The following is a 12058-nucleotide window of genomic DNA, read 5'->3' on the forward strand; positions in this document are numbered from 1 at the left end:
GAGTTAATAAAACATTAAAGTTAATCTCCCTAATCTATCTTTCTTTTTTGTTTATAAAGAAAAAGAACAAGTGAAATAACATATATGATATAGTCGTACGGGAGTTGACCCCCAAACTAACGGACCATCCTGAAGAAGAGAGAGCGACGGACTCGGGGCTCTCTCTCAGTCTCAGCCCAGCCGCCGCAACAATCAACACCAATCTCTCAAACACACAGAGAAATGAGGTGCCCGTACTGCCTGGCCGGGCAAGGCCGGTGCGCGACGACAACAAACTCCCGTCGTTCGATAACGGAGTGCACGTCGTGTGGTCGTGTGGTGGAAGAGCGCCAATCCCAATTCCACCACCTCTTCCACCTTCGCGCCCAAGACAACCCTCTCTGCCTCGTCACCTCCGACCTCCCCACACTCCACCAGGCCCAACCCAACAACGCAGCCGCCGACGACGACGACCCGTTCGAGCCCACCGGATTCATCACCGCCTTCTCGACCTGGTCCCTGGAGCCCAACCCGCTCTTCCTCCGCTCCTCTCTCTCCTTCTCCGGCCACCTCGCCGAGCTCGAGCGCACCCTCGAATCCACCTCCTCTTCTTCTTCATCATCCCCGTCGTCTTCCACCGTTGTGGTCGATAATCTCAGGGCCTACATGCAAATCATCGATGTCGCTTCGATCCTGGGCTTGGAATACGACATCTCAGACCACGCGTTTCAGCTCTTCAGGGACTGTTGCTCCACTACTTGCTTGAGGAATCGCAGCGTTGAAGCTCTCGCTACGGCTGCTCTTGTGCAGGCCATCAGAGAAGCCCAAGAGCCCAGAACCCTCCAGGTACATACATACATACACTGATTAAAGCTAATCGGCTTACTTCTAAGTTTTCACCTTTTCAGTTATAATGCTAATTGGGTTTGTAATTGTATTTCTTGTAAGTTAATTTCTGATTAAAAAGTGTGGATTTTGATGATGGGTATTGTGGAAGTGAAGTGATTAACCTATTGGGTTGTGAGTTTCGTGGCTGTTCTTTCCAGTTTCTGGAGCTTCTGTGACTTGGCATTTGGTTTTGTACTGCAGGAAATCTCAATTGCAGCCAATGTGCCCCAGAAGGAAATTGGTAAGTACATCAAGATACTTGGAGAAGCACTGCAACTTAGTCAGCCCATCAACAGCAACTCCATATCCGTCCATATGCCGCGGTTTTGCACTCTCCTCCAGCTCAATAAATCTGCTCAGGTACCTTTTGTTTTGTTGCAGATTGCACTACTTGAACTACTCATTGCATTAACATACTTAGATCAAGTCTTTTGCCTGCATAAGCCTGATGATGTACAGTGAGATGATTATTAAAAGGAAAGAAATATGGCATGGGATTTGCAATCCCAAATTCTTTAGGGAAATCCTATTAATTAGGACTAAGAAAGGTTTCAAACTAGAATTAGGAGTTGGGGAACTGTGAACCCAAATAGACATAGAGTTAAAAGTTGTGGAAAGTTTATCTCACAAGAACTGGTGAAAGCAATTTTGGGTAGATTCTATTATTTTGATCTTCCAGTTTCCATGTAATTGAAAGCCAAATGGAGGCACATTTTTAAGGAACCCTGCTAATGACATTTTGGTTTCTTAACCACCATCACAATGTGTCTGATGAGTTTCTTATTTGTGTCATTGGCATCTTGCAATATCTTCAATATTTAGACTATGGAATGAGGTTTATGTAATCGTTTACTCAGAGGGGTTTCCTTTAGTGACTTAAATTGTTGTGTTCTTTGCTGACAGTGTTGAACTTGAATTTTCCTCCTGATCAAGTCTGACCATGATTCACATACTCTCTTGTAGAAACTGGCAACTCACATTGGAGAGGTTGTCATAAACAAATGCTTCTGCACTCGTAGGAACCCCATTAGCATCTCTGCAGCTGCAATATATTTAGCCTGCCAGCTTGAAGACAAGCGAAAAACCCAAGCAGAGATTTGTAAGGTGACTGGTCTTACTGAAGTCACTCTCCGGAAAGTTTACAAGGAGCTGTTGGAGAATTGGGATGACTTGCTCCCATCTAATTATACTCCAGCCGTTCCTCCGGAAAGAGCATTCCCTACCACTGTAATCGCTTCAGGCCGTTCTTCAACATCTAAAGTTGATTTAGTCGAAATACCAGTTTATTTGGAGAGAGAGAAGCTGCCTGAAATAAAACCTAACAAACCAAATGAGGGATTAGACATGAATGTTCCGGCCATAGGTAAAGAGGAGTTTGAGCTTAAAGGTAATTCTCGAGGTGCGCAAACCACTGTTTTGAATCAATCAACAACTTTCTGGCAACACCAGGTTCCATATGGCACTTCTGGTTTAAGGACAGCAGGAAAGAACTCTCATAATGGCACCGAAGGAATGGACATCGATGAGCCGCAACGTAACCAGCAGCCTAACCAACAGTTTGAGCAGAAGATGGGTATGGACTCAAACGGTCTTACTAGTACACGAAAGCCAACTCAAATTTTGAGCCCCCCAGCTTCAGGTGCATGCTCAGTTACCAGGCAGTTTCGGTGCCCTCCACCTTCATCAGGTTCTTCTCCAAATGTTTGTTATGTGCTGCCACCAAAGCTGGCACCAGGTTATACTGAGCTTAGAGGTAGCGGGAGTCAAAATGGAAGTGAAAATGCCAAACAGAGTGGAGATTCTTAGTGGTATGACTTTTGTATATAGAGAGCTTACAAAATGCATCTTCCTTGTCACGATCGATGTATTTCTTCTGTATTTTGGTGACAAATGCGTAGCCTAGTTACTTGTTTAAGGTTTGAACACAGTTTGATTATTTTTTGGGTTATAGGAGTTGTAGAATTACAGAATTCATTGGGGGGAGAGAATCGAACCTAAAAAGTTTAGAACTTTTAAGTGCATAGGTAAATACTATTCACACTGAGCTACAAATTGCATTTTAATTTTTCTCTTTGTGTGTGTTTAGTTTCAGTCCGAACAACAAATCCACAGTTTTATATTTTTATTTTCATCCCTCCCTTTCAATGTAAAAAAGAAAGAAGAAAAAAAGAGATATTTATGTATAGAAGGGAAAAAGTGTTGTTCATAGTATACCACGGGACAAACCAGCTAAACGAGCAAAGAAAGCATGTCGTAAATAAAATAGACGGTAAAACAAAAAGCAGCGTAGCAGTTACGACATGCAACGTAAGTCGTCCATCCGGAACAATCGTGGCAATCACGTAATTTAGTCAAATCGTATAGGCATATCTATAACCGCCCCGATATTTCCACAACAGTGACGTGTCTTTCATGCGAAGCCGAAATCTTCTCTCTCTCTTTCTCTCTCTATCTTCCCATACAAACAAACACAACAAACCATAATCTTAACCTTCCATTCGTCCATGTCACCGATCCGCGCCTTGTATATCCAACGGTCTAAAATCCTTCAATAATTCACACAGCCTAAACCATACGGATAGGTTCAGCCCCCCGAACCCTAGCCACGGAACCCGAAGACTTACGAGCCCCCTCTAGAGGTTTATCCCGATTCACACACTCGCCCAATACCAATAGGAGAGAGAGAGAGGGAAGAGAGAGAAAGAGAGAGAGGAATTCCAATTTCATTTTAGGTCCTTTTCTTGTTTGTGCTCCTCAAGCATTTCCTACTTGCAGAAGAGCGTCCGTACATCTGAACATTTTAGGGTTTTAAAGCGGTTCAGAGAAAAACGATTTGAATTCGTGTCGTTTTGATCTTGAATTGGGGATACGGCTAAGGTTAGAGTTTCTATGTCATTTATGTTCTCCCCTCTCTGGGATTGAAATATTGAAGCTCCGTTGCTTGTTTACAAAATACCAAAAAAAGAAAAAAATAGCGATAAATTTTAGTTTTGTTCTTTGTATGAGATAAAATAAGGTTTCGAATTTGATGGACGAGATCTGGGAGCGAGCCGTTGAGACAGCGCTAGAAGGCCAGAGCGACCACGCCGCGGCTCGAGCCCTAACCCTGGACGGCGCCGTTAAGTGCGTTCAGGGTCGTCTACCTCCTCCGAGCCTTCTAGAGAAGTTTCAGAACCTTCAGCATCTCTCGATTGCAAACGTGGGCGTTTCGTCCCTGGAGCAGTTCCCGAGGCTCCGAAATCTCCAGAAGCTAATCCTCTCGGATAATCGAATCGCTGGAGGCCTTGAATTTCTCGTAGAAGCCGGTCTCGACTCGCTGAGAGACCTCGACCTCTCGAACAATCGGATTCAGCATGTCGAAGATCTCGCGCCGCTCGCGCAGCTCAAGCTGGTGTCCCTTGATCTGTATGAGTGTCCGGTCACTCATGTCAAGGATTATCGATCTAGGGTGTTTGGATTGATCAAGTCGTTGAAGTATTTGGATAAGATGGACGCGGAGGAGAACGAGAGGCCGGAATCTGATGACGAGGAGGACGACGAAGATGACGAGGAGGATGATCCTGGGAGTGGTGAAATCGATGGTGAGGATCGGCCATTTAGGATGACCAATGGCCACAGTGAGGCGGTTGAAGGTGTTGTTGATGTTGATGAGGATGACGAGAGTGATGCAGACGAGGAAGAGACTGTGACTGCGACGAGGGTGAATGGACAAAATCACCAGACAGCAAATGGATTTCGGGTTGCTGCTGTGGCTGGTGAAGAGGGAGATGAGGATGAGGAGGGAGACGATGATGAAGAGAATGATTCTGGTGAAGAAATCGATGAAGAGGATGTTGATGATGACGATGTGGTGGAGGTTCAAGAGATTGAGGATAGTGACGATGAGGAAGATGGGGTTGAGTATGATGAGGAGGATGATGACGACGATGATGAAGATGACGAAGAAGAGGAGGTGGACAATGATGAAGGGGATCTTGCAGAGCCGGAGAGTACAGGGAGGTTGACGAGCACGGAAGGAGAGATTGATGGACATGAACAAGGGGAGGATGATGCGGATGAGGATGATAATGGAGAGACCGGGGAGGAAGAGCAGTTAGTAGAAGAGGATGGGGAATTTGAAGATGAAGATGGTGAGGAAGAGGTGAGGAGTCCCTTGCAAGAACATTTTTTATATACTAATATTTGGTTGTCTGCATAAATATTTATTGTTTACTATAATATTATTTGCTTATTATTTTGTAGCAGTGTTTAACTGTTTATGGCTGATGTTCTTTTAGATCACTGGAGAGGAGAGACATGGCTGCTGTTGGTTTTCTGCATATGTCTTTGTGTGTATGTTGATTGGTTGTATAGGTTTAGGAGGATGATTCTTTGGAGTGTCTTCTGCAGTACTGTGAAATAATGTTTGTGCTTTTCCGTGGTTACATGTGGTGTATAGTATGTCTTGAAAATTTTGAACAATTATAGGTTAAGGTTGTTGAACCTTGTTCTTAGCTGATTGTTTTAGTTTCGTAGTTTTGGAAGCTTTTTGAAAATCAGATTTCTGTTTTGGTAACAGTTGTGTAGTGATAAGGTAAATGTTAGAATATGCCTTTTAAAACCCCGCACTTTATTCTATTTTGTTGCAAGACCTTTTTGTTGTTGTTGTTGTTAGAAAACTTTTATTTGATGCCTTTTTCTGATGTATCTTATAATACCAGTGTTGCTGGAATGTGTATTATTTGCTGTCGACTCTTCAGTGTTTATATTTTTGTGGGAAAAGAAATTGAAGGTGTCACGAAAAAATTTGAAGGTCTTTTTTTTCTGATTGCTGTTATCTAGTACCTGAATTTTGTTGATTTGATTGTCAATTGCCTTCCTAGGTCAGATTACATGATTTAGAGTGTTCTTGAAATTCTGTGAGTGCACTTAACTTCAAGCTTTTTCCTGTAATATTTGGTGCTCATGGTTCTTAAAAGTAGTATTCTTATAGGCTGGCACTTTCCTGCAAAAGACTGGTTGGTTTTTCAAGGGTGGCGGATTGTTGGTCTTTGATAAATTGGCTGTTTATTCGAAGCAGTGTCTGTTTTTAGTGTGTTATAAATCAAAGTTGCATTTTTTTTAAATCGTGCTGCAATTGTATGATGATTTGTTTCCTATCAATTTGGCCCTTTTTTCATTACTATTACTATCATTACTATTGATTTTATCATGATTACTTAAATTTATCAACTTACGGAAACATGATTGGATGGCAGGAAGAGGACTATGGTGCAGGTTACTTAGTTCAACCCGTGGCGCAGGCTGAGGAAGAGGATGCTGGTGGCAGTGACATGGATGCAGGAAATGAAGAAGGTGATGGCGAAGAGGAGGAAGTTGAAGACGATGAAGATGATGAAGTTCAGGTGTTGCCGCCCCCTTCTTCTTCTTCTTCTCAAATGAAGAGGAAGAGAGATGAAGCTGCAGATTCGGATGACAATGGTGAAGACGATGAGGAGGACGACGATGTTGTCGAGTACAGCAAGTCTTCAAAGAAGCATCGTTGACAGTCAGTAAATCTGTCGATGTTTATGTTTTGTTGATGCTGCCCTTTTTCTAGTTTGGAAAACAGAGAACCTCAGATTAGATTAGATTGGTTGGTAGAACTGTTAGTGATTTTCCCTGATCTTGGACAAGCATATATATATATATATAATGTTTTAAGGAAAAAGAAGGGGTTTGGATGCAATGTTTTTCAAGTTCAAAAAGTCGTTAGTAATTTATCCCCACTTGGATCTCTCACATAGCCGTTGCTGTATGTTATTCAAATGACAGTTATGCGCGGCTGTAGTTGGGGAAGAGTCAGTTTCAAAATGGGGTGTTGGGGAGAGCATGTGGAGGGAAAAAGAAACTTGAAAATTGTCATTGTTTTTGGCTTCAGTTTTTTGTCCAACCAGTTTTTTTTGGAAAAAATGGGGGCATGTAAAAACGCTTGTAGATAGTTCTATTCAATCAAGTTTGGCTTCGAGTCTTATTTGCTTTGCTTTTTTATGTTATTCAGCAGGTGACGTGTAAATTCTGTTTATCTTTATATTATTGGGTGTCTAATATACCAGGTGGCAGTGCTCGTGGGGTAAACGGTGCCCATGTGACATGGGACCTAAGGTGTCGATCTCTGATAGAAGAGTGCAACAAAAGATGGTAGATTTGGTAATAGAGGATTTTTACCCTAGTGTTGCCTACTAGTAAAGGACTTGGTTTCAATTGGACAGTTTATAAATAAGCATTCATTACAAAATATTCATTACAAAATAAAGTAAGTCTAAGTTTTATTTGCATGAATGAGCTAACTCGCTTTGAAGCTCAAGCTCAACTTGTAGACGGCTTTACCGTCAAAAGCAGCTCTGCTGAGCCAAAAGCTCAAGCATTTTCTTACCTGCGGCTCCCATTTCACGCTAGCTTTTGGTGCGCGGAAACAAGCTAGTAATTACATAGAAGAGTTTTTTTTCTTTCTTTTTTCTTTTCTTTTTGGCCATAAAAAAGAAAAGAGTGGTTGACGGAGACACTTTTATGATAATAAAATAATCAAATTGGTTGGTCTTAAATTGAATTGACTCTGTGGTGCTCAATTGTAAATACATCAAACTGGTTCCAACATGTGAATTCAGCAAACTAGAAACAAACCCTCTCTCTCTCTCTCTCTCTCTCTCTCTCTCTCTCAATGATGTTAGTTTCTCCAGCATCCACCTCCCTATTATCAAACCCACTTCAAAGCTTCCATGCCACATACAAAACAACATCAACCAGATTGCAAGCCCCAGCCAAGGTCTTAGCCATGGCAAAGCAAACCAGCGACGACAGCAGCAGCAGCACCATTGCAGAGAAAGCAGCCATAGCAGGAGGCCTAGTCTCCACCCCAGTGATTGGCTGGTCACTCTACACCCTCAAAACAACCGGCTGTGGCCTGCCGCCCGGACCCGCTGGCTCCATCGGTGCCCTTGAAGGCGTGAGCTATTTGGCTGTCCTGGGAATTGTAGGGTGGTCCTTGTACACCAAGACCAAAACTGGCTCTGGCCTCCCTAATGGCCCTTTTGGCCTTTTGGGTGCTGTTGAAGGTCTCTCTTACTTGTCTTTGCTCTCCATTTTGGTGGTGTTTGGGCTCCAATTTTTTCAGCAGGGCTCCATTCCAGGACCCCTCCCCAGTGACCAGTGCTTTGGATGATGTGGGATTATTGGCCACCATAATTCTATCTTGTGTTTGTGGACATGGTTTGGTCCAATTAATATGTCCTGCTTTTCAAGTACTAGTACAATGTTAATTTGTATCTATAAGAAATTCCATGACAATGTTTTTCCAAAATTTTCCTTCTTCTTTGATTTTTTAACCCATTCAGTGTCGCCAACTTCAATTTTCCTTGGATTATTGTGTATGTAACAAGATTATTCTAGTACTAATTTAGGGTCGAATCCAATTAATTCTATTATTTCAATGGTGTTTTCACAATTTTTTCATCATCTTGCTCCTAAGTTGTATGTGATGATGTATCCCCAAAGAGACATAACACATGAGAGATGAGAAGCATAAATAACCACCATCTATTTCACTACATGGTGTTACCAAATCACCAATGTTATAACACATAGATTAATAACATCACGTAACGATAACACATTAAATTATTTTCAAGATGCAAATAAGCCCACCAAAAATTAAAGTCTCAAGTATATTTTGTCTACAACACACTTTAAATCCCAACTTCCTAGCTATCCTTTTTCCCCAATTGAAGAGATAAAACACCAAGAAAAAGGTAATCATCTATTCAAGTAATTTCCTTATATAAACGAATGGTAATTTGTTTATAAAAATCAGTTGCAGATCCTCATTTCCTTTATGTATGTATTAATAGTAATATCGTTACACAAATCAGCTTTCATGTAATTCCTTTTTAGCCTCCAATTTCCAAGCATTTGCGGCTAATGAAATCTTTTCATAAATTCAGAAAAATTAAAAAAGTTATGCGGATTTGCTCCCTCAATATACCAGTGTAGCTCCGCCTAACAACACCGGGTGTTACATTCTGCTCATGTTATAATACGTTTATATTTGTTGGTATTACGGTAAAACACAATAATTACTCCAAATCCCAAATCGGAATAGAAATATTGTTCTATTCCAGAGTAGAACATAAGTCTTCTTGGAACCAAACAGCCGCGCTATTGACTGACTCCACTAGAAGTCAAGCTGAGTCCTACTTTACCACAAATAGAGGGCCCCAAAAACCCCAAGCAGAGTCCAAAAAGTCTTTTCTGCAATATCTTCGTCTCGATCAAGACCCCTCTCTCTCTCTCTCTCCTCGACGATTTCACGAACGACGCAATCCGATTGGTACGATCGCTCACTCACTCACAGTTCTACTCTTTTCTCTCACCTTGATTTCCTTTTAATCTTCGTTTTGATCATTAGTTGAGGTTTTTAATCATGTTTAGCTCTCTGCAAATTTTTACATGAGTTTTGTATGCTTCCAGTTTGTTCACATTTTGTGATGAATTGTTTTTGGGTTTTTATAGTCTGATTTTCTCTGGCTGCCTCTTGATTGTGTTAGAGTTGCCTTGGAAGTTTTCGTTTCTGTTATGGATCTGTTTGGTTGCTTAGAAAATTTAGGCTGAAGAAATGAAAGGGGCTTTTTGAGTTGGTCTGTGCTCTCAGTTCTTTTTTGGGTAGAAAATAGAAACAGCGCAAGCCTAAGAAGTTATGTTAAAAATGTGGTTTGTTTATTTATTCTTGTTAAGATTCCATATTCTCTGTGCAAGTTGATTTTGGAGAGTTCATAAGATTGTGGAATATCGTCTTTGAATATTATCTGAGATCCTGAACTGTGTTTTCATCGTGTAATTTTAATAAGACGAATATGCAGAAGCCAATAGTGATTGGTGATTGTTGGTCATAAGAAGAAATTGGTTGCTTTCCTTGGGTCTAGCATTTAGAATTGATTATGAGTTAAACTATCCTTTTACCTAAAATGTAAAATTTGTATTTGCATCTGGCGCGGTGCTCTGTCAAATATGGAAAACGTGTGACATACAATAGTCTTCAAATACTAGACAAATTCAAAGATCTGATCAGTGTGTCACAAAACAAATCTACAATGAAACATTCGGAAAAACCAGCAGTGATGTCTCTGTCTCAGATGTGTTGGCTTGTGTCAAATGTCTCTTTTACTATATTGTACTTCAGATGTCTTACCTTTTTTTCTTAAGTTTTGAATATTTGATTGCTTTTGAAGGAGTAGAACATTTAATTGAGGGCATAATGGATCGAGGAAGGAGAGCAAATCAGGTACTAGTAAACAAAAACAGTAAGATATACATGGACCTCAAGGACATCGTTAGGGATCATGCCCTCCCATATCTTCCTGCTAAATCACTTTTCAGGTTCACTGGAGTTTGTAGGGACTGGAAGCTCGACATCCTAACTCCTTTCTTTGCCCACAAGCAGTCGAATTGTTTTTCTGATATCTCGGGCTTCTTTTATCAATCCAGAGCAGACCCATCTTCATTCATATCTCTTGACCGCAATGCATATGGTGTTCCAGACCCATGTCTGAAGTTCTTGCCTGAGCCAGTTGACATAAGGACTTCTTCCAATGGTTTACTTTGCTGCCAGGGTCGTGATGGCTACAAGGCTTATTACATATGCAATCCTGTTACTAAGAAGTGGAAACAACTTCCTAAGGCAAATGCTGATCATGGATCTGACCCTGCTATTGTTCTCATCTTTGAACCATCGTTGCTGAACTTTGTGGCCGAGTACAAGCTAGTATGTGCTTTTCCATCCGTTGATTTTGACAATGGATATGAATTTGAGATTTATTCCTCCAAGGAGGGGTCTTGGAGAGTTTCTGGTGAGATTTACTTTGGCAATAAAACTCTTGTGCCAAGATCTGGTGTTCATGTGAACGACATAGTTTATTGGCAGGCAATGGGTTCTCAGATTCTTGTTTTTGACCTGAAGATGGAGCGCACACAACTCCTCTATGGCGATTTTTACGGCACGGGAGGATGTGCGGCCCTGGGTCTGATGGATGGAAAGCTTTGTTTGACAAAGGCTCAGTCTTCTGGATTAACTGTGAATGTATTGTCTAACGCCTACACAAACACAATGGAGATGAACAGCAAGGCCAGGACATGGAAAACAAAACATCAGATCACTCTATCACCTTCACCCTTCGCTCCGGCTGCTGATCGCTTGTCAAGTAACATAATGTTTGCCAGTGGAAATGTGGTCTTGTTTCGCAGTGGCGGAAAAATCTATTCGTACAACCTGAAGACTAAAGAAACTCAATGTGTGGGTGATGAATTTGATTACGATGCGAGGATTGTCTCGCATGTGAACAGTCTTGTCGAGATCTAGCTGGCCTCTCTTGTGCCTTATTTTGCGGTTGTGCAACCATGTAGAAAATAACACTGGGTAGTTTTTATTAGATGGTTGTGTTTTGAACTAATTAGTAAAGTTTCTCCATTTATGCTTGCTTAGAGCTTCTGTACATGGCCATCGAATTGTCCATGAATCAACAGTCAACTGCTTATTTCTTCTTATTGGCTTCCTTTGTAGACCTGCAGCTTTACCACATATGATATTATTGGGTTTATAAGTATTTAGATATGAATGGATAAAACCTTGACCCAAAACAAACAGAGAAAAAAGTGGATAAAACCTTGATGCATCATGATTTTGGGTTTTTAATTATTATTATTTTTATGAAAGATCATGATTGTTCATGAAGCGTAAAGTCATTAATCATTAGCAAAGCTAAAACCCAGTAATTTTTTGTGTGCATTTAAAGCTAATTTGAGCCATAATTATTTAGAAATTAATACTATTTATTTAGCTTCCTATTTACTTCCTTCAAAATGGGATGCAATTCCTAAAAATTAGGCTACGAGATTATTGTGGAGAAAAACTTGGATTAGTAATTATCTGTAAGTTTTTTACTTCGTATTAATCACTTGGATTATGGAGAAAACTTGGTTGGAATCTAAAATCCAATATACAAGTACAACAACTCGTGCGAATCCCTTCACAAGCTTCAAACTTAAAACTTAAGCAACCTCTGACCGCGTCAAGACCTTGTTTCTCCGCCAACAGACCAATCTGAGGCGTACACTTGTCCAGAGAAACCCGACATAAACCATTGGAATTCCACATGTCAAGAAAACCCCCGGATACAAACAG

The 12058-nt window shown here is 41.0% G+C and overlaps 4 protein-coding genes across 4 annotated transcripts; all 4 read left to right on the top strand.

The window, feature by feature from the left end:
* Positions 45-3831, top strand: LOC18769700 (plant-specific TFIIB-related protein 1). Its single transcript, XM_007203564.2, has 3 exons — positions 45-825; positions 1069-1227; positions 1831-3831. The coding sequence occupies exons 1-3, from the start codon at positions 223-225 to the stop codon at positions 2671-2673; spliced, it is 1605 nt and encodes a 534-aa protein (XP_007203626.1). The 5' UTR covers positions 45-222; the 3' UTR covers positions 2674-3831.
* LOC18770658 (acidic leucine-rich nuclear phosphoprotein 32-related protein) lies at positions 3550-6859 on the top strand. The gene is made up of 2 exons (XM_007201976.2): positions 3550-5008; positions 6105-6859. Exons 1-2 carry the CDS (start codon positions 3896-3898, stop codon positions 6390-6392), a joined length of 1401 nt encoding a protein of 466 aa, XP_007202038.1. The 5' UTR covers positions 3550-3895; the 3' UTR covers positions 6393-6859.
* LOC18769123 lies at positions 7178-8315 on the top strand. The gene has a single exon (XM_020568027.1). It carries the CDS (start codon positions 7547-7549, stop codon positions 8045-8047), a length of 501 nt encoding a protein of 166 aa, XP_020423616.1. The 5' UTR covers positions 7178-7546; the 3' UTR covers positions 8048-8315.
* Positions 9086-11455, top strand: LOC18771910 (F-box protein At5g07610). The gene is made up of 2 exons (XM_020568025.1): positions 9086-9211; positions 10116-11455. The coding sequence occupies exon 2, from the start codon at positions 10136-10138 to the stop codon at positions 11234-11236; it is 1101 nt and encodes a 366-aa protein (XP_020423614.1). The 5' UTR covers positions 9086-9211; positions 10116-10135; the 3' UTR covers positions 11237-11455.

This window comes from Prunus persica, chromosome G7 (assembly GCF_000346465.2).
Source record: "Prunus persica cultivar Lovell chromosome G7, Prunus_persica_NCBIv2, whole genome shotgun sequence".
NCBI lineage: Eukaryota > Viridiplantae > Streptophyta > Magnoliopsida > Rosales > Rosaceae > Prunus > Prunus persica.

What these genes read in the sequence shown, in the direction of transcription:
- LOC18771910 (XM_020568025.1), top strand. Translation starts at nt 10,136, where the DNA reads ATGGATCGAGGAAGGAGAGCAAATCAGGTACTAGTAAACAAAAACAGT.
- LOC18770658 (XM_007201976.2), top strand. Translation starts at nt 3,896, where the DNA reads ATGGACGAGATCTGGGAGCGAGCCGTTGAGACAGCGCTAGAAGGCCAG. An exon ending in ATGAAGATGGTGAGGAAGAG is followed by an intron (nt 5,009 to 6,104) that starts GTGAGGAGTCCC and finishes ATTGGATGGCAG; the next exon opens with GAAGAGGACTATGGTGCAGG.
- LOC18769123 (XM_020568027.1), top strand. Translation starts at nt 7,547, where the DNA reads ATGATGTTAGTTTCTCCAGCATCCACCTCCCTATTATCAAACCCACTT.
- LOC18769700 (XM_007203564.2), top strand. Translation starts at nt 223, where the DNA reads ATGAGGTGCCCGTACTGCCTGGCCGGGCAAGGCCGGTGCGCGACGACA. An exon ending in AAGAGCCCAGAACCCTCCAG is followed by an intron (nt 826 to 1,068) that starts GTACATACATAC and finishes TTTGTACTGCAG; the next exon opens with GAAATCTCAATTGCAGCCAA. An exon ending in AGCTCAATAAATCTGCTCAG is followed by an intron (nt 1,228 to 1,830) that starts GTACCTTTTGTT and finishes ACTCTCTTGTAG; the next exon opens with AAACTGGCAACTCACATTGG.